At 47.9% G+C, this 22,185-nt stretch overlaps 1 protein-coding gene across 4 annotated transcripts in view; it reads right to left on the minus strand.

Moving 5' to 3' along the window:
- Positions 1 to 22,185, minus strand: part of IL17RE (interleukin 17 receptor E) — a 55,004-nt gene that overhangs the window by 17,025 nt on the left and 15,794 nt on the right. For 3 of the 4 annotated variants that reach the window (XM_088662649.1, XM_088662648.1, XM_088662647.1), the window contains exons 2-12: positions 21,820 to 21,956; positions 18,527 to 18,684; positions 13,671 to 13,689; positions 10,556 to 10,714; positions 9,241 to 9,332; positions 7,543 to 7,666; positions 5,753 to 5,895; positions 5,055 to 5,123; positions 3,845 to 3,914; positions 2,114 to 2,301; positions 445 to 492 (exon numbers count right to left, since the gene is read on the minus strand). In XM_088662649.1, the coding sequence (XP_088518775.1) occupies positions 445 to 492; positions 2,114 to 2,301; positions 3,845 to 3,914; positions 5,055 to 5,123; positions 5,753 to 5,895; positions 7,543 to 7,666; positions 9,241 to 9,332; positions 10,556 to 10,714; positions 13,671 to 13,689; positions 18,527 to 18,646 (1,032 nt within the window). In that variant the 5' untranslated portion in view covers positions 18,647 to 18,684; positions 21,820 to 21,956. The remainder of the gene's footprint in view (positions 1 to 444; positions 493 to 2,113; positions 2,302 to 3,844; positions 3,915 to 5,054; positions 5,124 to 5,752; positions 5,896 to 7,542; positions 7,667 to 9,240; positions 9,333 to 10,555; positions 10,715 to 13,670; positions 13,690 to 18,526; positions 18,685 to 21,819; positions 21,957 to 22,185) is intronic. The other variant, XM_088662650.1, reaches the window with a different exon arrangement.

Below are 22,185 nucleotides of genomic sequence, written 5' to 3' on the forward strand. Positions count from 1 at the left end.
TATTATTATTATTATTATTATTATTATTATTATTATTAAATGCGACCCTTTTCATACTCTGCGACGTATGGGAAAACCCCAGCAGGGACTGAGAGCTCATCTGTACCTCGGGCTTGGGCTTTCTAGGCATGGGACAAGCCTAGATGAGCCTTGAGAGGACATCCCTTGGATAAGGACCAGCTTGTCCAGATCAGGGCATCCTTCCGCAAGAACAGAAGTGAAGTTCACTTTTTTTAAAAAAGCACACAAACATCTACATCCCAATGCTATCTACTCAATCCTATGATGATAATGCAACTCCCAAGCTTTCCAGTGCTTTCCTGAGACTGTGCAGAGTCCAGACGGCTGCAAGTGGCAACAGTTTTGGGCAGAGAAGAAGATCTGGCACTAGGTAACCGGCTTGCAAGTGTCCGGTGCGAGTAGCGACTGGGGAGCAGGCCTCACCTTGAAGCAGAGCTGAGGGTGAACATCCACCTCCTCCAAGATATACTCCTAGAGAAAGAAAAAACACACACAAGGATAATCTTGATGGTTTATTTGCAATATCCACCTATCACTTAGTATGCAAGACCTCTAAGCAATAAGGCACAATAAGATCATTTCAAAAGTACTTCGTTATCTTCTCTCCTATATCCATTTCCACAACCCAACATGGCAAGGGTGATGAATCTGTGACTTTTCAGATGTTGCTGGCATCCAGCTCCCATCCACTCCAGCGAGCAGGGCCAACAGATTGGCATTTGCTGCAATACAGCATTGAAGGGAAGCTTTCTAATGAGTGTAATGTTTTATTATGTTTTTATATATGTTGGAAGCCGCCCAGAGTGGCTGGGGCAACCCAGTCAGATAGGCAGGGGGCAAATAATAAAATTTATTATTATTATTATTATTATTATTATTCCTTGGGAAAATAAGAAGAAGAGTTTGGACTTGATATCCCACCTTTCACTCCCCTTAAGGAGTCACAAGGCGGCTAACAATCTCCTTTCCTTTCCTCCCCCACAACAAACACTCTGTGAGGTGAGTGGGGCTGAGAGACATCAGAGAAATGTGACTAGCCAGGGCCGGCTCTAGGCTTGCCTCCGGTGGCGCAGGGCGCCACTGAGGCTGCCCCAGGTGCGCCTCCACTGTTCAGCGGCTTCAGGCCGCTCTCCGGAGATGCACGGGCCTGGGGCCGCCTCCGCCGCGCGCAGGGGCGTCGCAACAGGGGGAGGGCAGTGCCCCCTGGCCCAGGGCAGGCCCTACGGCAGGCTGGGTGGCACAGTGCAGCTGTGCCCGGGGCAGCCGCGCTGGAAAACGGGGCGGGGGGCGCCGGAGGGATCCGTCGCACCACGGCGCCAGGCATACTTAAGACGGCCCTGTGACTAGCCCAAGCGAACCCGGTTCACCAGATTATGAGTCCACCGCTCTTAACCACTATGCCACGCTTGCTCCCAGCACAAAAAAGCACAGGACAAGTGGGAAACGGCTTGAACCTGTGCTTTCAAGGCATGAAACAAGTGGACGTGTTGACAAGCCCTAACGCTTCCTCCAGTTCAGCCATCCTTTAAACACCCCAATCTCCCCTCTTTTACTCTTTACAGTGGGCAAGGAGCGCCAATACGTATTTACCCTTAATGAGCACATCCTGCTAAGCCTGAACCACTTGTTTGTGGAAACAGGCTTGCCAGTCCCCTGCCTTGGTGGCTCAAAGTCATCAAGCAATGATTCAGCAGCTAAATATCCCTCCATGTGCCTAGGGTTGCCAGACTCAATAGAGGACAGGACTTCTGTGCCTTTAATTGCCCTGCTCTCTTTTGAGTCTGGAAACCTTTAAGTGAAACCAGCAGACCCTTTGCTTGGAAATTAAACAAAGGGTCTGCTGGTTTCTCTTTAAGGTTTCCAGATTCAAAAGAGAGCAGGGCAATTAAAGGCACAAAAGTCCTGTCCTCTATTGAGTCTGGCAACCCTACATGTGCCTCTCTTGCTCCCTTTCCCTACCTGCTGCGGCAAACCACAAGCAGGTAGGGAAGACAGGCATCAGTTCCAAATGAACGTCACCATAAGAGCATCCTTGGATCGTTACCCGTTACCACCCCACCGAGCTCCTAGTATGACCGCCCCACCACTTCACCTGACGTAATCCTGTGACTGTGGAATTGGGGATGTCTTGACAGGCCGCACCCGGAGTGGCGCTTTCTTTCCAGCACAGGGACGCAGTGGGATGAAGCGGGCAGCTGCCGCTCAGAGACATAGCCATTTCAGCCTTGCCGCTGTTGCTGTAGTCACGAATGTGCACCGAGGACCACAGATCTGGACCATCTAGAAGAGAGGCAGGAGCCGAGGTGGCGGGGGGATGGGATATGATTAGACCAGGCATCCCCAAACTTCGGCCCTCCAGATGTTTTGGACTACAATTCCCATCATCCCTGACCACTGGTCCTGTTAGCTAGGGATCATGGGAGTTGTAGGCCAAAACATCTGGAGGGCCGCAGTTTGGGGGTGCCTGGATTAGACTGTTGAGTCCCCAATAGACACTGATACCTTATAGCAGGGATGAGGTCCCTGTGGCCCAGTGCAGTGTTTCTCAACCAGTGTGCCTCCAGATGTTTTGGGACTACAACTCCCATCATTCCTGACCACTGGTCTTGCTAGCTAGGGATGATGGGAGTTGTAGTCCCAAAACATCTGGAGGCACACTAGTTGAGAAACACTGGCCCAGTGCATGCTGTTGGAACCAGGCAGAGGGCCTTCTCGGTGGTGGTGCCTACCCTGTGGAATGCCCTCCCATCAGATGACAATGAAATAAACAACTGACTTTTAGAAGACATCTGAAGGCACCCCTGTTTAGGGAAGTTTTTAATGTTTGATGTTTTATTGTATTTTTAATATTTTGTTGGAAGTCGCCCAGATGGGCGGGGTATTAATAATAATAATAATAATAATAATAATAATAATAATTATTATTATTATTATTATTATTATTACCCAGAACTAGCTAGTTCAAGTAGTGCCCTTTAACCACTAACTACATCACATTGGCTCTCTCTTTTTATTGAATCAAGTAGGCACCTCCAGCAAAACAAAAAACAAGGGGGGGAGACACCAATAGCACCTCATTTTTATACCCAAGTAAATGCATTAACACAGGTGGCGCTGTGGGTTAAACCACAGAGCCTAGAACTTGCCGATCAGAAGGTCGACGGTTCGAATCCCTGCGACGGGGTGAGCTCCCGTTGCTCGGTCCCAGCTCCTGCCAACCTAGCAGTTCGAAAGCACGTCAAAGTGCAAGTAGATAAATAGGTACCGCTACAGCGGGAAGGTAAACGGCGTTTCCGTGTGCTGCTCTGGTTCGCCAGAAGCGGCTTTGTCATGCTGGCCACATGACCTGGAAGCTGTACGGCGGCTCCCTCGGCCAATAACGCGAGATGAGCGCCGCAACCACAGAGTTGGTCACGACTGGCCCTAATGGTCAGGGGTCCCTTTACCTTAAATGCATTAATAGTCTAATGGGTAGAGCCAGAGATCCATTTAGTTCTAATTGAAAAGGGGGCTGCATTCTTTCTAACCAGAGAAAAAGCAGTCTGCTCTGTTTCTGCACCTTTAACAACAGCTCAATGTGCATAAAACAGCAGGTGAACATTTCATGGCAAGAAGCTACGCATACTTGCTAACACCTGCATACCAAGGTCCCGTCAAAGGCACAGGAGCAGAGGCTAGCAAATAAATTTGGCACGCCTGTCCTCCACAGCAGACCTTACCTACCTAAAATAAACACTATGGCCATAATAGCCATGCAGCCCTAGCAGCAACAGAGCTAGACAGCATTGGCAGAGCCGTGCTGTCAGAATAAAGGAAGACTCACAGGCCTCTGGCTGATCCCGGAAAGGGCACACTTTTTTGCGCAAGCTGTCGTGGTGCTCATAATACAATGCCTAGAACAGAAGTGGGGAAAGTTAGATCCAAATTGGCTGCTTCCCAGCCTTGATTCCCTCTGCGGTCCCCAGAGGGCTCCCACCCACGTGCTAAGAGGCACCCAAGAAAAAATGACAGGCGAGCCCTTTCTGTCCTGGGGTGCTTCCAGATTGTGGGCTTGGGGTGGGGGGCGCAGGAGGCTTAACACTGTAAATGGGTCCATAGCTGTCAAGTTCTCCCTTTTTTTTAAGGGAAATTCCCTTATGCTGAATAGGCTTCCTCATGAGAAAAGGGAAAACTTGACAGCTATGAATGGGTCATTCACAAACAGGTCAAATTGAAGGAAGAGGTGACCCATTTCTGATTGTGCAGTTTACCCAAACTAGGCCCCACATTACTAGGCCCCACATTCTTTCCTTCCTTCTCTCTTGAAGAGCCATTAGCCCCAAAGCATAACACAAACTAAAGACAGGATGCTTGACCTTATCAGGTTGCAAGGAAGCTAGATGGGTGGCCTTTCCAGTTGCAAAGGGAGACAGAATGGCTGGTCTTATCAGGGCTGATGCATTACCCTTTGACGCACAGGCCTTGCGAGACAGGAATTCCACCCCCACGCTGAAAAAGGCTACAAAATCTGGATGGAATTGGTGGTGGTGGGGAATGATGGACTGGAATTTGATGCCAACAAAGCTGCAAAAATTGCATTCATTGAGCAGCAACCATCCCGCAATCAACACCCATCTGGAAACATTCTTGGATGTTCTGTCTCCTGCCCAGCCCTGGCCACATGGCTGCTTTCTGTAGAGGGCCTGTTGTGGGTGGGTGGGCTCTCAGAATCTTAAAGACACAGCCACCCACAAACCTAAGCGAAACCTGCTACAAGACTGAGCCACAGAAGTAAGCCTCAGCTCAGGTTCCTCTCCTCCAGCCTTCCCCAACTTGGTGCTCTCCAGTTGTGTTGGACTACAACAGCTGGTGGGAGTTACAGTCCAAAGCAGTCAGAGGGAACCAGGTGGCAGGAGGCTATTTTAATCCTTCTTCCCCACTCCCAGTTCTGTTTGCGCATCTCCCCACCCGCAAGGGAGACCTGTCTCTATTTTCTCCTCCCACTGAAAAGTGTTGGAACGGTGGGCGGGCCCCTCAGCATGATGTACACGCACCTCGATACATAAGCATGGGAGCAGGAACTCATACCGCAGCAGAGCAGGGTGATGCTTGGAGACCGGAACCTGGGAAGAGGATGACAGGGTCATAACATTGAGGCTCTGGCACAGAATATAAATTTGTAATTCTTCTTACTCAACCCACACATTCCCCTTCATATCCCTCCAGCCTGTTTGTCCTCCCTCACCCCCCCCCTTATTTTATTGCTTGTACAGGAAGCAACCACCTCCTTGCTCTTCCTACGATAGGTCCGTTTCTATTCTTTCTTTTCCTCCCTTCTTTCTAAATTTATTTGGTCTTTCAGATTAAAATATCAAACATAGACCAAACATAAAAACAAGATTCCAAGGAATCTCTTGGACTTCCCTCCTCCCCTTTCCGCGTCCTATTGTTAATCATTTCCTCCCACATCTTTTATGATGATCCAAATCTTTTACATCTCCACTGTGTCCAAAATTCACCATTAAACTACAAGTGATATGCCAAATCCTACTAATGCTTTTAACTGCTTACAATGTTGTAATTTCCCCCCATTCCTTATTAAAATTTTAGTCTTCCTGATTTTGGCTTCTTCCGGTCATTTTAGCCATTTCGGCATAATCCATCAACATTCTTCTCTGGTAGGGACTTTTATCTTCTTTTAGATGGGTCCATTTCTGTCCCTCCTCTGCATCCTCCCCCTCCAAGGTCTCACCTGCTGGTGGAAAGGCTGGCGCAGTTCCTCACACTCCAGAGCCAGCTGGTGGCAGAGGCGTACCGTGATGTCAGGGCCCTTCGTGACAGAAACCTCAACAGCCCGTGCTGCTGGCATCCATCTGTGGTGGAACTCTGGAACTTCTGGGGAAGGAAAAGCAGGCTGTGGCAGAGGAGAAAAGCCAATCTGGAGTAGGACATTTGGAACGCTGCTGCTGCTGCAGCAACAACTGATGTGTTTCAGTTTCAGGCTTCTGTTTATGTGAGGTAACACATGGCGTTGGTATGGAAATCTTGCAAAGCCACAGAGGATTATCCTGCTTTTATTGCATATTCTATTGGCTATCAGCCATTGTGTGTACTTTGATATAGGATTAAATTCTTGCATGTGCAAGTTACAGAAATATATTATGCTCACCTAAGAAGACCTTGGCCTCTCTCCCTTCTGCATTGGTTACAGAATAATTCTGGAATGCCAAGGAGGGCACTTTGAATACCATCTATGGCCAGTGTTTACTGAGCACCATTTTCCCCCAGCGCAGAATTTGAAGATTTTCTAGGCACAGAATTCCAGGCGCCTCAGCAATGGCAGTAGGCCAGGCTTTGCGTGTCGAGGTCACAGGCCACACCCCCCCCCTAATAATTCACACATCACATATCAATTATGTTTAAGGTTTTTGGCGTTATTTTGGCCACAACTTTATTTAAAATACAACCAATTGTGAGTGGTTGCTTAGGCATTGGTTCATCCATCTGTCCCCCGCCCTGGGACAGATCTGTCATCCCTACCCATCTAGGGAAGTAATAGGTAAACACCCCCTGAGAGAGGTTGGAGCTGTTTATCAGGCCCTTCCCCTCTCCCCGAATATTCCCTGAGGCATTTGCTCTTGCATGGCCCTAGCCCCATGTGGGAGTACAGATGAGAGCCCGTCGAGCCCCGGGATTCCTTTAACGGAATACCCCTATAAGCAGCAGCAGTTTTGAGGGGTAGGCACAGCCTTTCCATACCCCTCCACCAACCAATTTTTTAACCAATGCCTAACCGCCAACCTTACAAGTTGTGACAATTTGTTACGCAGTAGGCAAAAACCAAATGACAACAGCCAATCAGCCAAATGGACAAAATTCCTACCGGGCCCCTGCCCCAAAGCAGGCAACCCCATGACAGGCATAGCAATATCAATCGCAAAAGGCCCTTAAAAGAGGGTGGGCGGCATAGCTGCCAAGTCTCCCGTATTCCCCGGGAAACCCCCGTTTTTCCAGCTGTTTTTTGTTTTTTCCCGGTTTAGTCTGGCGTGGCGGCCATTTTGGAACTGGGCGGAGCATGCTCAGAAGCGACTTTTGGTGCTGCTTTGCCCAGTTCCAAAATGGCTGCAGCGTGACTTCTGGTGCGGCGGCTATTTTGGAACAGGGCAGAGCAGCATCAAAAGTAGCTTCTGAGCATGCTCCGCCCAGTTCCAAAATGGCGGCAGCGCTACTTCCGGTCTGCTACTTCCGGTCCAGTCCCTTATTTCTCAGGCCGGAATTTGGCAGCTATGTTGGGCAGGCAGGAGATCCGTTGCTCTTAGCAAAAGTGAAACCAAATTCCACGCGCAGGAATTTATAATGGCTAACGCTATCAATCATTAACTTGCAACAATAACTCCCCCCACCAGCTACAAACTGCCCCATCCCCCCAGGCCCCTGTAGCATAATCTGCCCAGCAACCCAGGGGGTGTCCTGTTATCCCTTCCGCAACACATGCTCTCCCTGATTGGAGAGCCTGCTATGTGTATTCTAGCCATGTCTTACCTAATTGGTTGTTAGGGATGAAAAGGCTTTCGTTGATGCTCAGCATCCCGCCAGGAATGGTTTCCAGCGAAACAAGCACCCGGTGGCCACTCTCTGCTGGGAAACAGTCAAATAGCACCTGCCACTGGAGAAGGGAATGCCACAGTGAGAATTGTGCTCACCCATAACCCCTGCTTGTAAATCATGCTGGAATCTCGGCCTGCCCCAAGCTGGAGTAACCCCGTAACTAGTGGGGCTGTAACACTATTGTTCTGTAAGCGATGATTTGGTTAATATCTTAAACAGCAAGTCCACAAAACGTACAAGCCAGACTTCATACTCTACTGCATCATCACATCCAGTGCTTTTTGGGGGTATGAGGTGTCACCATGCATATCTTGGCAATGGAGCGGCAGTTGTGAGTACAAAATGGCTGCCATGCACAGCAAAAAAAAAAGGAGAGGTGATGGTATTCCGTATCAGTCACTACAGCCACAAAGAAAGCACTGCTCATATACCGGTACATTCAAACCCCTGAACATGAAATCCAGTGACTTGTGCAGGGTCTTGAACATACCAGCTTTCAATTTGAAAAAAAAAAGCCCTCATGAATTTAACCTTAAAAGGTTGAAGCAAATTATGTTAATTCCCAAGTCTTCTCCATCTGTTAATTGTCGAAAGGAAGTACAGTAGTACCTTGGTTTATGAACTTAATCCGTTCCGGAAGTCCGTTCTTAAACCAAAGCGTTCTTAGACCAAGGCATATTTTCCCATAGCAGCGGGGGACTCAATTTACAAATGGAACACACTCAACAGGAAGCGGAACATGTTCTGCTTCCAAGGCAAAGTTCACAAAGCAAAACACCTACTTCCAGGTTTGCAGCATTCTTAATCCAAGTTGTTCATAAACTAAGCTGTTCTTAAACCAAGGTACCACTGTACTTCCACACAGTATTTTCCCACAGGCCTCGCTCGTAAGAGATGGGGCGCCATTCCTCAAGTCTGCCTGAAACTCAAGGACACAATGATCCCTAAACCTAGAAGAGCACGTGTGCTTGTTGCAGTCACCCAACAGGTCCTCACTCTGCACAAAGCTCAAGGACATCCCCATTCATTATGAATTTACAAGGAGTTGAGTTGACCACTGAAAGCAAGTTTTTTAGGGTTCAGTCCTGTCCTCTGCACTTTTTCTACTTCAGGACACAGACATCCGTTAGAACACAAAATAAACGCGGTGTCTGGTACATTGCCAGGACCATCAAACGATGGGGGACTGGGAAGCACAGCCAAGTTCCCGCCATTTCTAAAAACGAGGCCAAGGTTGAGGAATCTGTGACCCTCCAGAGGTTACCGTACTACAACTCCCACCCGCCCCAAGAATTTAGGTTCCCAGAAAATTACACGTTGCGCCTACATTTTGCAAAGATGTATGCCCTGCTGTTGAAAGGCACCACTATGAATGAGGAATGTACCAAGACTGGCCGTTTCCCAATGCAACGGTCAAAAAGGGGGTTGTTGTGTGTATGTTTCCACCTTTCTTTCCTGGCACAGAACTCCTGTGCTGGCAAGGCAGAAGTCCTGAAGCTTTTCCCAACATGGAGATAAAGGAGAACTTAATCAGAGGAATTTCGGCCTTTCCTACAGCTAATAAACAGAAGGCAGCTACATCCTGTTGAGTGGCGGGAGAGAAGCCTCCCCATAGGAGGGGTGATAACTAACCAAGGTTCCAGCGCCTGCTCCTCTGAAGATCTGAAGCCAGCCAGAGCGATTAGAACCTAAAAGCAGGAAATGGAGCTCCAGTCCTTTAATGCCTAAGGTCAGGAAGAAGAGAGAGAGAGAATAGCGCCAAGGAGAGAGACAGGCAGCCCAAGGCAACACAAATATTCATTCAATCCTGGTATTATTTATCACTTTAATTGAATAATTTGTAACCCACTTAATACGGCAGTTTCCAAGCAGTAGAAGCAGTCTACCACTCCTGGTGCTTACAAGGCGGTGTGCATGCTGTGCATTTGTGGGTTTGCTGAGCAAGTGCATCATATTGTTATGAGTTTGTGGGTGCCAGGGTCCCCTAAATTCCTGGTCCCAATAGGTGCTAGAATTTAATCAAAGCTTGGGAGCTAGAATCACAGAACCGTAGAGTTGGGAAGAACCCAAATGGTCATCTGGCTCAACCCCCAGCTATGCAGGAATCTCAACTAGATCTTCCATGACAGATGGCCATCCAGCCTCTGCTTAAAAACTCCAAGGAAGGAGAGTCCACAATTTCCAGAGGGAGACCGTTCCACCATCGTACAGTGGTGCCTCGATTTACGAAGGCAATCCGTTCCGCGGCACTCTTCGTAAGTTGAAAGCTTCGGATGTCGAAGTGTCCATTTTGCGCATGCGCAAAGCGCGATTTTGCACTTTGCGCAGACCGTGTGTGCCGCTTCTGCGCAGGCGCAGAATGCGCACGCGGCAAAAAAGACTTCCGGGTTTGCCGACTTCGTAAGTTGAAAGCTTCGGAAGTCGAGGCATTCGGAAGTCGAGGTACCACTGTACAGCTGTTACTGTCAGAAAGTTTCCCCCCTGAAGTTTAGATGGAATCTACTTTTTTGTAATTTGAAGACATTGGTTTGAATCCTACACTGCAGAGGAGAAAACAAACTTGTTCCCTCTTCCATGTGACAGCCCTTGAGATATTTGAAGATGGCTATCATCTCTCCTCTCAGTCTCCTCTTTTCCAGGCTAAACATACCCAGCTCCTTCAACCATTCCTCACAAGGCTTGGTTTCCAGACCCTTGATCGTCTTGGTTGCCCTCCTCTGCACACGTTCCAGCTTGCCAACATCCTTCTTAAATTGTGGTGCCTAGAACTGGACACCCTCTTAATCCTTCTAAACGACATCCAATTGACATTCGTTTTCTATACCTTATTGCATCATGAGAACACTTCAATAAAAATATTAATTGTAATCTTCTTCCTTGCCACACCTGATGTAAGAACCCCGGCTGGATCAGGCCCTGGCCCACCCTGCCTTCTCCCACATCATACCTGTAGTGTTCAAAGCCAAGCGAACACGCACACACATCTGGGTCTGGCCCTTGCGGAACAACTGAACTGGGCTTAGGCTAAGGCTGGGCACGCGCAGGGATAGGTCTTCCTGCAGCTTCCGCTGGCATCGGAATTTGGGCCGAGGCAGGGCACCATACACTGCAGAAAAGAACAATAATGCAATTATGGGATAACGCTGGAGAAGCACCTTGGAACAACCAGCCAAGAGGAATGACGTGTGGGCAGCCCAGTATAAATCCACCATTAATGCACTGTTATTCTGTCTATGACATATTGCAGAATGCATAGCTGTTGTTGTTGTTTAGTCGTTTAGTCGTGCCCGACTCTTCGTGACCCCATGGACCAGAGCACGCCAGGCACTCCTGTCTTCCACTGCCTCCCGCAGTTTGGTCAAACTCATGTTGGCAGCTTCGAGAACACTGTCCAACCACCTCATCCTCTGTCGTCCCCTTCTCCTTGTGCATCCCAGCATCAGGGTCTTTTCCAGGGAGTCTTCTCTTCTCATGAGGTGGCCAAAGTATTGAAGCCTCAGCTTCAGGATCTGTCCTTCCAGTGAGCACTCAGGGCTGATTTCCTTCAGAATGGATAGGTTTGATCTTCTTGCAGTCCATGGGACTCCCAAGGGTCTCCTCCAGCACCATAATACCAAAGCATCAATTCTTCGGCGATCAGCCTTTTTTATGGTCCAGCTCTCACTTCCATATATCACTACTGGGAAAACCATAGCTTTAACTATACAGACCTCCTTCATGGATCTCAGCCTTGTCGTGGCGCAGGGGCTTAAATAACTCAGAGAAGCTATGAGCTATGCTGTGCAGGGCCACCCAAGACGGACAGGTCATAGCTGAGAGTTCAGAGTAAATGTGGTCCACCTGGAGAAGGAACTGGCAAACCACTCCAGTATTTTGCCAAGAAAACTCCATGGACAAAGACAACAGGCATAGCTGTTACACACCTGCAAAAAAACCCCACCCGTCTGGGGGGTCCCTTAGGGTTTAAAGTGCTATGAACTAACTTCTGTCATTTTTGTTGCAATAGATTTAGCATGGGTCTTCTCTGGAAATCTGAATTATAGTCCTAGTACTCCAGCCAGCTATAAGCACACTTGCCAGCACTTGCCATCTCCTCCAACTCAAAAGCCATTAGCCTGTCTCCCCTTTCCCCTCTGTAAGGTTCCTGCAAAGCCTCTTCTCCTTCCAGGGGGGAGGAGTTGTGAGTGCGAGCTGGTTCCCGCGGCATTTCAGCCCCCTGCATCAGCTGTCCCAGCTGCCACGCCACACCCCCTGCAGCCAGCCAATCGGGCAGGCTCGGGGGCGGGGTTTAGCTGCACTTAAACGGCCGTGGCAGTGCTGAGCCCTCACTGCGCTTCGGATTTCATCGGATCAGGGATAGTTTGTTTGATCCAATGCCTAAGCGAATACCTCTCACATGCTATATACTGTAACCCAGGCATCCCCAAACTTCGGCCCTCCAGATGTTTTGGACTTCAATTCCCATCATCCCTGACCACTAGTCCTGTTAGCTAGGGATCATGGGAGTTGTAGGCCAAAACATTTGGAGGGCCGCAGTTTGGGGATGCCTGCATAACCAATAAAAGCTGTGGCCTTTTTTAGCCCATCAACTTAAATACATTGTGTCCTCATGCCTTTCTTATCTTCAAGTGGGTGGCAGGCCCTGAACTCACAAAGGACTCCATACACCTAGAAAACTAGTATGTCAGGGTGGAGGATTCAGTTGAGACTTCTCCCTGACACACTATTTTTCTATGTGCACAGGTTTCCACTCCCCACGGGGGAACATTCAAGCATGTACCGTCACACCTTTGTGACACTTTTAATAAACTAGCCTGCACTGAGCCTTTGGGCACCTCCGGGCTGTCAGTATTTTGTGGGAGCGATTCGGTTACAATTAAAGCAGATTGAAGCACGTGTCACCCTAGAGCAACAAATCCAGATTTAAGAAACAAAACAGGATTTTTGGGAGGTTTGGATTAGCGATGGGGAAATGCATTGAAAAGTGTAGGATGAACAAATCACTGATGAGGAGACATCTAAGTACCACACAAACAATTCAGGAAGAACACAGGACTAAAGCAGCCTACACAGATGTTTAGAACGCTTGCAGAAGTCTTAATTTGCTTCAACCTATTCTATCAAAGGTCCGTATAGTTAAAGCTATGGTTTTCCCAGTAGTGATGTATGGAAGTGAGAGCTGGACCATAAAGAAGGCTAATCGCCGAAGGATTGATGCTTTTGAATTCTGGTGCTGGAGGAGACTCTTGAGAGTCCCATGGACTGCAAGAAGATCAAACCTATCCATTCTGAAGGAAATCAGCCCTGAGTGCTCACTGGAAGTACAGATCCTGAAGCTGAGGCTTCAATACTTTGGCCACCTCATGAGAAGACAAGACTCCCTGGAAAAGACCCTGATGTTGGGAAAGATGGAGGGCACTAGGAGAAGGGGATGACAGAGGACGAGATGGTTGGACAGTGTTCTCGAAGCTACCAACATGAGTCTGACCAAACTGTGGGAGGCAGTGGAAGACAGGAGTGCCTGGCGTGCTATGGTCCATGGGGTCACGAAGAGTCGGACACGACTAAACGACTAAACAACAACAACAACAACATTCTATCACGGTTTTAACTTTCTGTATGTTTTAAATTGTGGTTGCAAACTTTTCAGAGATAATTTTATTGCTTTACCTTTTTGGTAAACCACTTTAAGGTGTTTTTTTCCCCCTACCATCAAGCGGTTTATAATTTTTATGAGATCAGTTAATCAATCAAATGCACATTGTCATATAAGCACCATGCAAACATATCAGAATGATTGCTCAGAAAAGATGGGATGTAATCTAACCTCTGTGCAAACAAATCACAATGAATGCTCAATAAACACGTTGCCTGGAGGGACCCATTGTTATATTCTGCAACACTATGACCCTTCCTTAATTATTATTATTAACATCCTGGAGTTTAGGTGTTCCAAAATCTTTTCTCTTCAATTTCCACCCCCCAAAAATGTCCATGGTTCCCTACTGCAATCATAGTCGCCACACAAGCAGCAGCACAGGGACACTGGTTTTCTTACTCACCACTAGCGTTCCAGCATTTCTGGGAAAAAAGAAACGAGAGAAAGAAAGATTCAGTGGGGTAAAGTGGAATCCGTATCTCTCCCTGCAATCCAAGGCAGGAGCATATTTGCTGGAAGCAAAACAGACAGGCAGGGTCCACAAATGTTTGCTAGTCCAAGGAAGCTGAGAGGTAAAGAAAGTACAGTGGAACCTCGGTTTTCTAGCATCTCGGAAGCCAAATGTTTTGGAAGTGGAACGCCGAAAACCCGGAAGTAATTGCTTCCGTTTTCGAACGCGCCTCGGAAATCAAACGGCTTCCAAGGTGCGTTTCTCAATTTTCTCAATTGAAATTTGCCGACAGCCCTTTGTGCCTCGGTTGTCGAACATCTCGGAAGTCAAACGGTCTTCCAGAACGGATTACGTTCGACAACCGAGGTTCCACTGTAGTTCTTCACACAACATGCATTTCATTTATGAAGATATCACCGGTCTGGTTCATGCATCACACTAAGCCAGAATATATGGCTTTCAGTAACCTTGTGAATGTGCTGGCGTCCGGTGAGATAGCACTTTGGTTAATGAAATTTGTTTTGTTTTTGGTTGTTTTCTGCTGCTCCAGAGAAGCGGACACGGAGCAATGGATTCAAACTTCAAGAAAGAAGATTCCACCTAAACATTAGGAAGAACTTCCTGACAGTAAGAGCTGTTCGGCAGTGGAATTTGCTACCAAGGAGTGTGGTGGAGTCTCCTTCTTTGGAGGTCTTTAAGCGGAGGCTTGACAGGCATATGTCAAGAATGCTTTGATGGTGTTTCCTGCTCGGCAGGGGGTTGGACTGGATGGCCCTTGTGGTCTCTACCAACTCTACGATTCTATGATTCTATGAAATAATATGTCCTTTGAAATGTCTTTGTGGGAAGGGGGGGCTATTGTTTTGTTTTGTTTTGTTTGTATTCTTGTTTTTATTGTGTACTTTGTTTTTTTAATTTGTATTTTAATGCTGTGAACCACCCTGAGATCTTCGGATCATAGCTGCCAAGTTTTCCCTTTTCTCGCGAGGAAGCCTATTCAGCATAATGGAATTTCCCTTAAAAAAAGGGAGAACTTGGCAGCTATGCTTCGGATGCAGGGTGGTATAAAATTTAATAAACAAAACAAAACTCACTTTGCTACTGCTACTCCCCAGCAGGGCTACCAACTTGAATAAAATGGTCACAAGATGCGGCACACACACCATTTGAATGGCAATGCCCATCAATTTGGGGGTGGCCCTCTCAAATATTTTCTGGGAGGGCAAAGGGACCTCGGCCCCTTAAGAGTTAGTTCCTAAACTCCCCAGGTGCTTTTGTTCAGCAACGAAGCCAAGGCACTTCACCCCCCAAAAAATTATGGGAAGTGTAGTTTTCTTCTCACAGAGCTACAGTTCCCAGCATTTGTGGGAAAGGGTGTTTTAAATATGTGCACAACCCAAGCCTATGTGTTTCAATGCCTCGCTAAAGCTCCGCCTAGCAAAAACATTTCACTGCCTGAACTGGAACAGCAAATGGCCCCCTCCTCTTGCAAAAGTCAAGATGTGGCATACCCAAGGTATTTTGGCACGTGAGGCAAAAATGAGCATTAAACCCCGCTCCCAATGCCTCTCATAATTTGCTGCCTTTGGTGATCCTCAAAAGCTGCTACCTGAGGCAGTTGCCTCACTCTGCTTGATGGTAGAGCCGGCCTTGACATAAACGACGAGTCCGCAGAAGCTACTAGTTCACCCACCCACCCAATCCTATCTTAAGTCACTTGTGGCTTGGAAGGCGGGGTGGAATAAGCCACGATTTTAACACTTCTCTGTCTAGTCACCCACAAGTGATCCTTATCACAGGAAAGTGACAATTTACAAGCTGCTTCCGCCTCCGTCTTTGATGCTCACGTATTCGATTCTCACCGAGGAGGGATACTTATTGTGCCCCGACAGAAGTGGCTTTCTCCATGTGTATGAGGGTGATCTCTCTCACACTATATATCTATCTATCTATTTATCTATCTATCTATCTATCTATCTATCTATCTATCTATCTATCTATCTATCTATCTATCCACACACACACACACACACACACACACGTTGGGGGTGAGGAAGACAGGGAGCTCTGATTGTGTAACACCTCACACCTCAGCGACAATAAATCACTGGCAAATAGGCAGCCATGGGCTACCACTGAAATGTTACTCCATCATATATGTGCACCTACAGGTGAGAAGGGGGTGCCGTGGGTTTAAATTGAAATGTACTCCATTCCGGCACCTCTCAGGTGGGCGCCGTTGCCATTCTAAGAGAACAATGGAGGTGTTCGTGGCGAGTTTCGGCACCTCTTTTTCTAGAAAAATAGCACTGTATACCCCCCTCTTCCTGAATCAGCTGTGAGACTGCTATTTAGTCCTGCACCACTGTTAACTACAGGGATACTGGCATACAGGGGGTGGGTGAGGGGGGGGCCCAAACAATCTCAAAGGGATGTATAACTGGTAGGAAAACAAACTATGGATAAGAAATGATGGGTTAAAACATCCCCAATTAGAACTGATGACCGTCGCATGTTAAGGGCACACGAGAAAGGTGACCGCTCTATACCACTGGAAAGGGGAACGTAAGGAATGAGCCAGTTGCTTTGCACAAAAGTTTGTGAGAAGGAGGGAGAAATGTACTCGTGAACTGAATAATCCCTAGTCTACCATAATGTGAAACGCTGATTACATTCACTTGAGTGAGTGCATTAAGACATTTAAGGAATGTTTTAGTATGTGGGTTTTTTTCCTTTCATTCGCGGCTGATATGCGAATAAGTTTTAGACCCACTGAAATTAATGAGCATGACTAAGTTAGGTCCATTCATTTTAATGGCTCTACTCTGATTGATACGTGTTTAATCCTCCCTTAAAGCCATCTAAGTTGGTGGCTATCAGCTCTTCACATCTTGTAGGAAGAAGTTTCGTAGCTTCAGCATGTGCCGTGTGAAGAAACACTTCCTTTCGTCTCTTCTGAATCTTCCTTTTCTGAAATGTCTTCCGTGCTACAATATCCTTTTTGAGGTGAGGCAACCAGAACGGTACACAAGTTGGCAGCATTACGATATCGGGAGTTTTATTTTCAGTCCCTTTCCTAACAGTTCCTTAGCACGGCATTCACACCAGCTGTGCACATTTATCTTAGCAAGACGGGAATCGCTAAGGCTGCATTACACACATTTAAAGCTCATGACTTCCCCTAAAGAATCATAGGAACTGTAGTTTGTTAAGGGTGCTGGCTAACTGTAGCTCTTTGAAGGGTCAACTACAGTTCCCGCAACTATTTATGGAGGGGAGGGGAAGCAATGCACTTCATAGCTCAGTTGATAGAGCATGAAGCTCTTAATCCCAGCATCGTGAATTCGAGCCCCATATTGGGCAAAAAAAAAACCCTGCATTGCAGGGGTTGGACTAGATGCCCCTCGTGGTCCCTTCCAACTCTACAGTTCTGTGATTCTGTGAAATATAAGGGGGTGGTAGTCAACTAATGGCTCATCCACACTTTGCTTGTCCCACATCCAGAAATCCTTGGTCTGAAAGGTTTTCTGCTTGTTCTGTGCTTTCTAGGCAGATTTCCCCCCAGGAAAACATGCTCTTTACTGCTGAACTGGAACAAACAGCAATCCATTGGCGTTTGGACCGATTCAGCAATAAACTGAGGGTTTTCTCAGGGGAAAGCGGCGGGCCAAGCACAAGTGTGGAAAAGCCCTACGTTTTACTCAAAGTAGACCCACTGACATTAGTTGGCACCTGTCATAAAGAACGTAAGGATCTATACACCCAATTGTTAATAGCTGCAAGGATGTTAATGGCTCAAAAGTGGAAACGAATGGCTTAACAAGTTCGGGATTTGGCTATAATGGCAGAAACAACTAAGAGCAAGAATTGCAAGTGAATGTGGAAATAAATTATGGGGAAGCTGGTTGTCACTTATATGATTACCCTCCCCACAATAAAAGAACTGCTTCCCATGGGAAAAAATTCAAGGAGGTCTGGAGGGTTTCTTAGGAGAATTTTATGTTAAGGTGTATTTTCTTGCAGGATATTATGATCCGGAGCCATTTTATTTCCTAGCGCAGATTTGTTGATTTTCCTGAACGATTGTCAGATGATTACATAAATTTGAAAAATAAAAGGAAAGGAAAGAAAGAGATCGACGTAACTTATGTTACGTCCATTGATTTGAACCGTGAGGGCAACTTAGCTGATTACAGTACTACAACGGGGGGAGAAAAAAACAACCAGAGACTCAAAGAGCAGGGCGACTGTCAGATTCTTCTGAGAGTCCTCCACTGTAGGGTCCCTATCCTGCACTTCCACCACGGTTAGGCCCTCACTTCAGTTGCTCTGCTGAGCACTGCAACCCTGCCTTGCTGTCACAATTGTTAACGGACTATGAACCTGACAATACTAAGCGCACTGCCTCTTTTCCAGTTCCCCGACTGATCACATTTGCAGATACATCGTACAACAGCATTCTCTCTCCTTATGCTTCCCCCAAACCCTCCAAGACATCCATATAAAGAAGCAGAGGAGGGAAGAAGGACGTTCTCCTGTCACCCGCATTAAAAAAACAAACAGATAAGAAAGCAGCCTGGGCAACTCTCGGCTTCGGGGAGCGCAAGGAACAGCCAGGCATGCAGAAGGGTGCCCAGCTTTCTTCCATGTCCCTCTTTCCCATCAACCGATAAAGGTTCGGTGCTCAAATGTTGGGGTTCCCCTGCGTCTTAAACTTCCTGCACCATACCAGGTCTGCAACGTCCACTGCCCGCCCCCTTGCCCCAAAAACAATATCATTGCGCCCGTAAAAGTAAAAACATGCTTACGAAGTTGGTGAGGAGCTGCGGGCGGGCACGAGGCAGGTAATTTCGGGGTGCAGCATGCAAGAGGCTCAGCAAGAATGCGGTATGCAGAAGCAGCAGGGCACTCGGCGTGGGCCTCCCCATGAAGTGCCGGGCTGGAGCTCAGCTAGGCCGGAACATGGCTGTTGTTAAACAGTCAAAGAGTCAGATCTCAGCACACCTAGGCCAGGCAGCCGCAGGCGAAGTCTCCACCCCTCGGTCTCTGCATTCCCTGCTCTGCCTTGCCCCAACCTAACCAGTCTGGCCTGCCTGCATTCCTTGGCTGCTGCTGCTGTTCCAGCAGCTGCTGGGTGGTGGTGTTGGGACGGCCTTGCAAAACTCCGCAACTCAGAGGGGATCCGTTTCCCCTTCTGCCCCCATGTCTTTGCAGGGTTCTCTGAGAGGAGGAACACAGCCCAGCTCGGCTTAATCATTTCTAGCCCTGGGTAAGGGGTTAAAGGGCAACTAGGACATGGGCGTACCATAGCTGTCCAGTTTTCCCTTCTCTCACGAGGAAGCCTATTCAGCATAAGAGAATTTCCCTTTTTTTAAAAAAGGGAGAACTTGACAGCTATGGCGTAACCAAGGGGGGAGCAGGGAGGGGCAGCTGCCCCCAAGCAATAAAAAAATACATAGCAAACTGAGGCTCTGCCCCCGCCCCACAACAAAAGGCCACACACCCCCTAACAAAATCCCTAGCTACGTCCACCTATGAATCCACCGAGAGGACTCTCCCCATCACATGTTAACTCGAGCACAATTCAAAGTGTTGGTGCTGACCTTTAAAGCCCTAAATGGCCTCGGTCCAGTATACCTGAAGGAGCGTCTCCACCCCCATCATTCTGCCCGGACACTGAGGTCCAGCACCGAGGGCCTTCTGGCGGTTCCCTCGTTGCGAGAAGCCAAGTTACAGGGAACTAGGCAGAGGGCCTTCTCGGTGGTGGCGCCTGCCCTGTGGAACGCCCTCCCAACAGATGTCAAAGAGGAAAACAACTACCAGACTTTTAGAAGACATCTGAAGGCAGCCCTGTTTAGGGAGGCTTCTAATGTTTAATAGATTACTGTGTTTTATTTTTCTGTTGGAAGCCGCCCAGAGTGGCTGGGGAAGCCCGGCCAGGTGGGCGGGGTATAAATAATAAATTATTATTATTATTATCATTATTATCATTATTATTATTATTATCTTACAGCGCTAAAGCCCACCCTACACCCCAGGCTCATTCCCAGGAGCAAAGCTTCATTCATTCCTTACAACAACCCTGCAGAGTATGCCACTACCGCTCTTTGTTTTATGGAACTGAGGATGAGGGAATGCTAGGTGGGTGCTGCCCACTGTATCCTGCTGCTTGTAAAGTAGAGCTTCCCTTCCCAAGCTTTTCATGTTGGTGACACACTTTTTAGACGTGCAGCATTGCGCGACAGGATAATTCAGTTTTACTGACAAACCAGAGGTATAAACTAACCCCTTTCTAGCCCGGTGAGGAGCGTTCGCGCGACATGCCTGCACACATGACACACTAATGTGTCATGACACACAGTTTGGAAAGCTTTGTGGTAAAGTGTTGTGTGGGCTCTGAATGTCCCTGCTTAATGCTTAGATCAGGGGTTCCCGAACTAAGGCCCGGGGGCCGGATGCGGCCCAATCACCTTCTCAATCCAGCCCGTGGATGGTCCGGGAATCAGTGTGTTTCTACATGAGTAGTATGTGTCCTTTTATTTAAAATGCATCTCTGGGTTATTTGTGGGGCCTGCCTGGTGTTTTTACATTTGTAGAATGTGTCCTTTTATTTAAAATGCATCTCTGGGTTATTTGTGGTGCATAGGAATTCGTTCATTTCCCCCCCCCCCTCCAAAATATAGTCCGGCCCTCCGCAAGGTCTCAGGGACAGTGGACCGCCCCCCTGCTGAAAAAGTTTGCTGACCCCTGGCTTCGGTTGTAGGAACCTGTCCCCTCTGCTGCCCAGTTCTTTTATTTTTTGGTCATTTATACAGATGGCTGAATCTTGTCAATTTTGGCTCTTTCAGCTTCTTATTCCCCCCCCCCATTTTTAATTCACCTATTTGTGGCCTGTGAAGATGGAAGCCAATCCCCAGGGCTATTTTTTTCAACCAGAACTCACCAGAATTCAGTTCCGGCACCTCTAAGGTGGGTGCCGTTGCCATTATGAGAGAACACAGGAGGCATCTGTGGTGAGTTCCAGCGCTTCTAGGAAAATGGCACTGCTAATCCCCCTTTGGGCAAAACAAGAATCTGAGGCAAAATAAAATCTGGCACCCTGCCTCTGCCCCATTACCTCTGCCAAAGCCTCCCTTGCCTGGGTTGCACATTGCTGTACACAAAGCAGTAGCACTGGGTTCCAGCGAGCTCTCGAGAGTCCTTGCTGAGTGCCCGAGATCTCGTGAGATTTGGCGAGCTCTTACTGGAACCCATTGCTGCTGCTTTTCAGGCACTGTGGCACAACCCAGGTAAGAGATCTGCCCATTGCCGTAAAGATAAAGGTAAAGGACCCCTGGACGGTTAAGTCCAGTCAAAGGCGACTAGGGTTGTGGCGCTCATCTCGCTTTCAAGCCGAGGGAGCCGGCGTTTGTCCACAGACAGCTTTCTGGGTCATGTGGTCAGCATGACTAAACCACTTCTGGCGCAATGGGACACCGTGACAGAAACTAGAGCACACGGAAACGCCATTTACCTTCCCACCGCAGCGGTACCTATTTATCTACTTGCACTGGCGTGCTTTCGAACTGCTAGGTCAGGCATCTCCAAACTTCAGCCCTCCAGATGGTTTTTGGACTACAATTCCCATCAACTCTGACCACTGGTCCTGTTAGCTAGGGATCATGGGAGTTGTAGGCCCAAACATCTGGAGGGCCGCAGTTTCGGGATGCCTGTGCTAGGTTGACAGGAGCTGAGACAGAGCAACGGGAGCTCACCCTGTCGTGGGGATTAGAACTGCCAACCTTCCAATCAGCAAGTCCAAGAGGCTCAGTGGTTTAGACCAGGCATCCCCAAACTGCGGCCCTCCAGATGTTTGGGCCTACAACTCCCGTGATCCCTAGCTAAGAGGACCAGTGGTCAGGGATTATGGGGATTGTAGTCCAAAACATCTGGAGGGCCGAAGTTTGGGGATGCCTGGTTTAGACCACAGCGCCACCCGTGTCCCTTGTCACGGGGGAATAAGGGAAAGGGAGTGTTCCTGTGTTGCCTAGGTGGTTGGGCAACACTCTCAACTTCTCAGGATTTCTGTGATGTGAAATATTAAAAAGATAAAGAGTGTCACCTGGTTGCCTATGCAATGCAAGGACCCTGCAAGATCGGGAACAGCTGGGGTGCTTGTGTTGCCTTGCTTCTTCTGCGGCTGAGAACAGGCACAAAGAAATGATCCTGAAGTTTGCTGGTAGTTCCCAGCTCTCTTATCTGCACGGAAGTTTGAAACACAGATCCATCAGAGAGCCATCAGCACCGCACACATATGAAAGGTTTTGACTGGAGGAAGTTTCTGTTGTTCTCGAAGGGGACATTGCTTATATTGAACGACAGCACATTTTCCCATGGGTGGATTCCTGCCACAGTCTGAACCATTTATGTACTCAACTAACATTCAAAGTTGAGTTTCCCCCAGTAGCGAAACAGAGCAGGGTTTCCA

This window comes from Zootoca vivipara, chromosome 2 (assembly GCF_965207765.1).
Source record: "Zootoca vivipara chromosome 2, rZooViv2.hap1.1, whole genome shotgun sequence".
NCBI classification, from domain to species: Eukaryota; Metazoa; Chordata; class Lepidosauria; order Squamata; family Lacertidae; genus Zootoca; species Zootoca vivipara.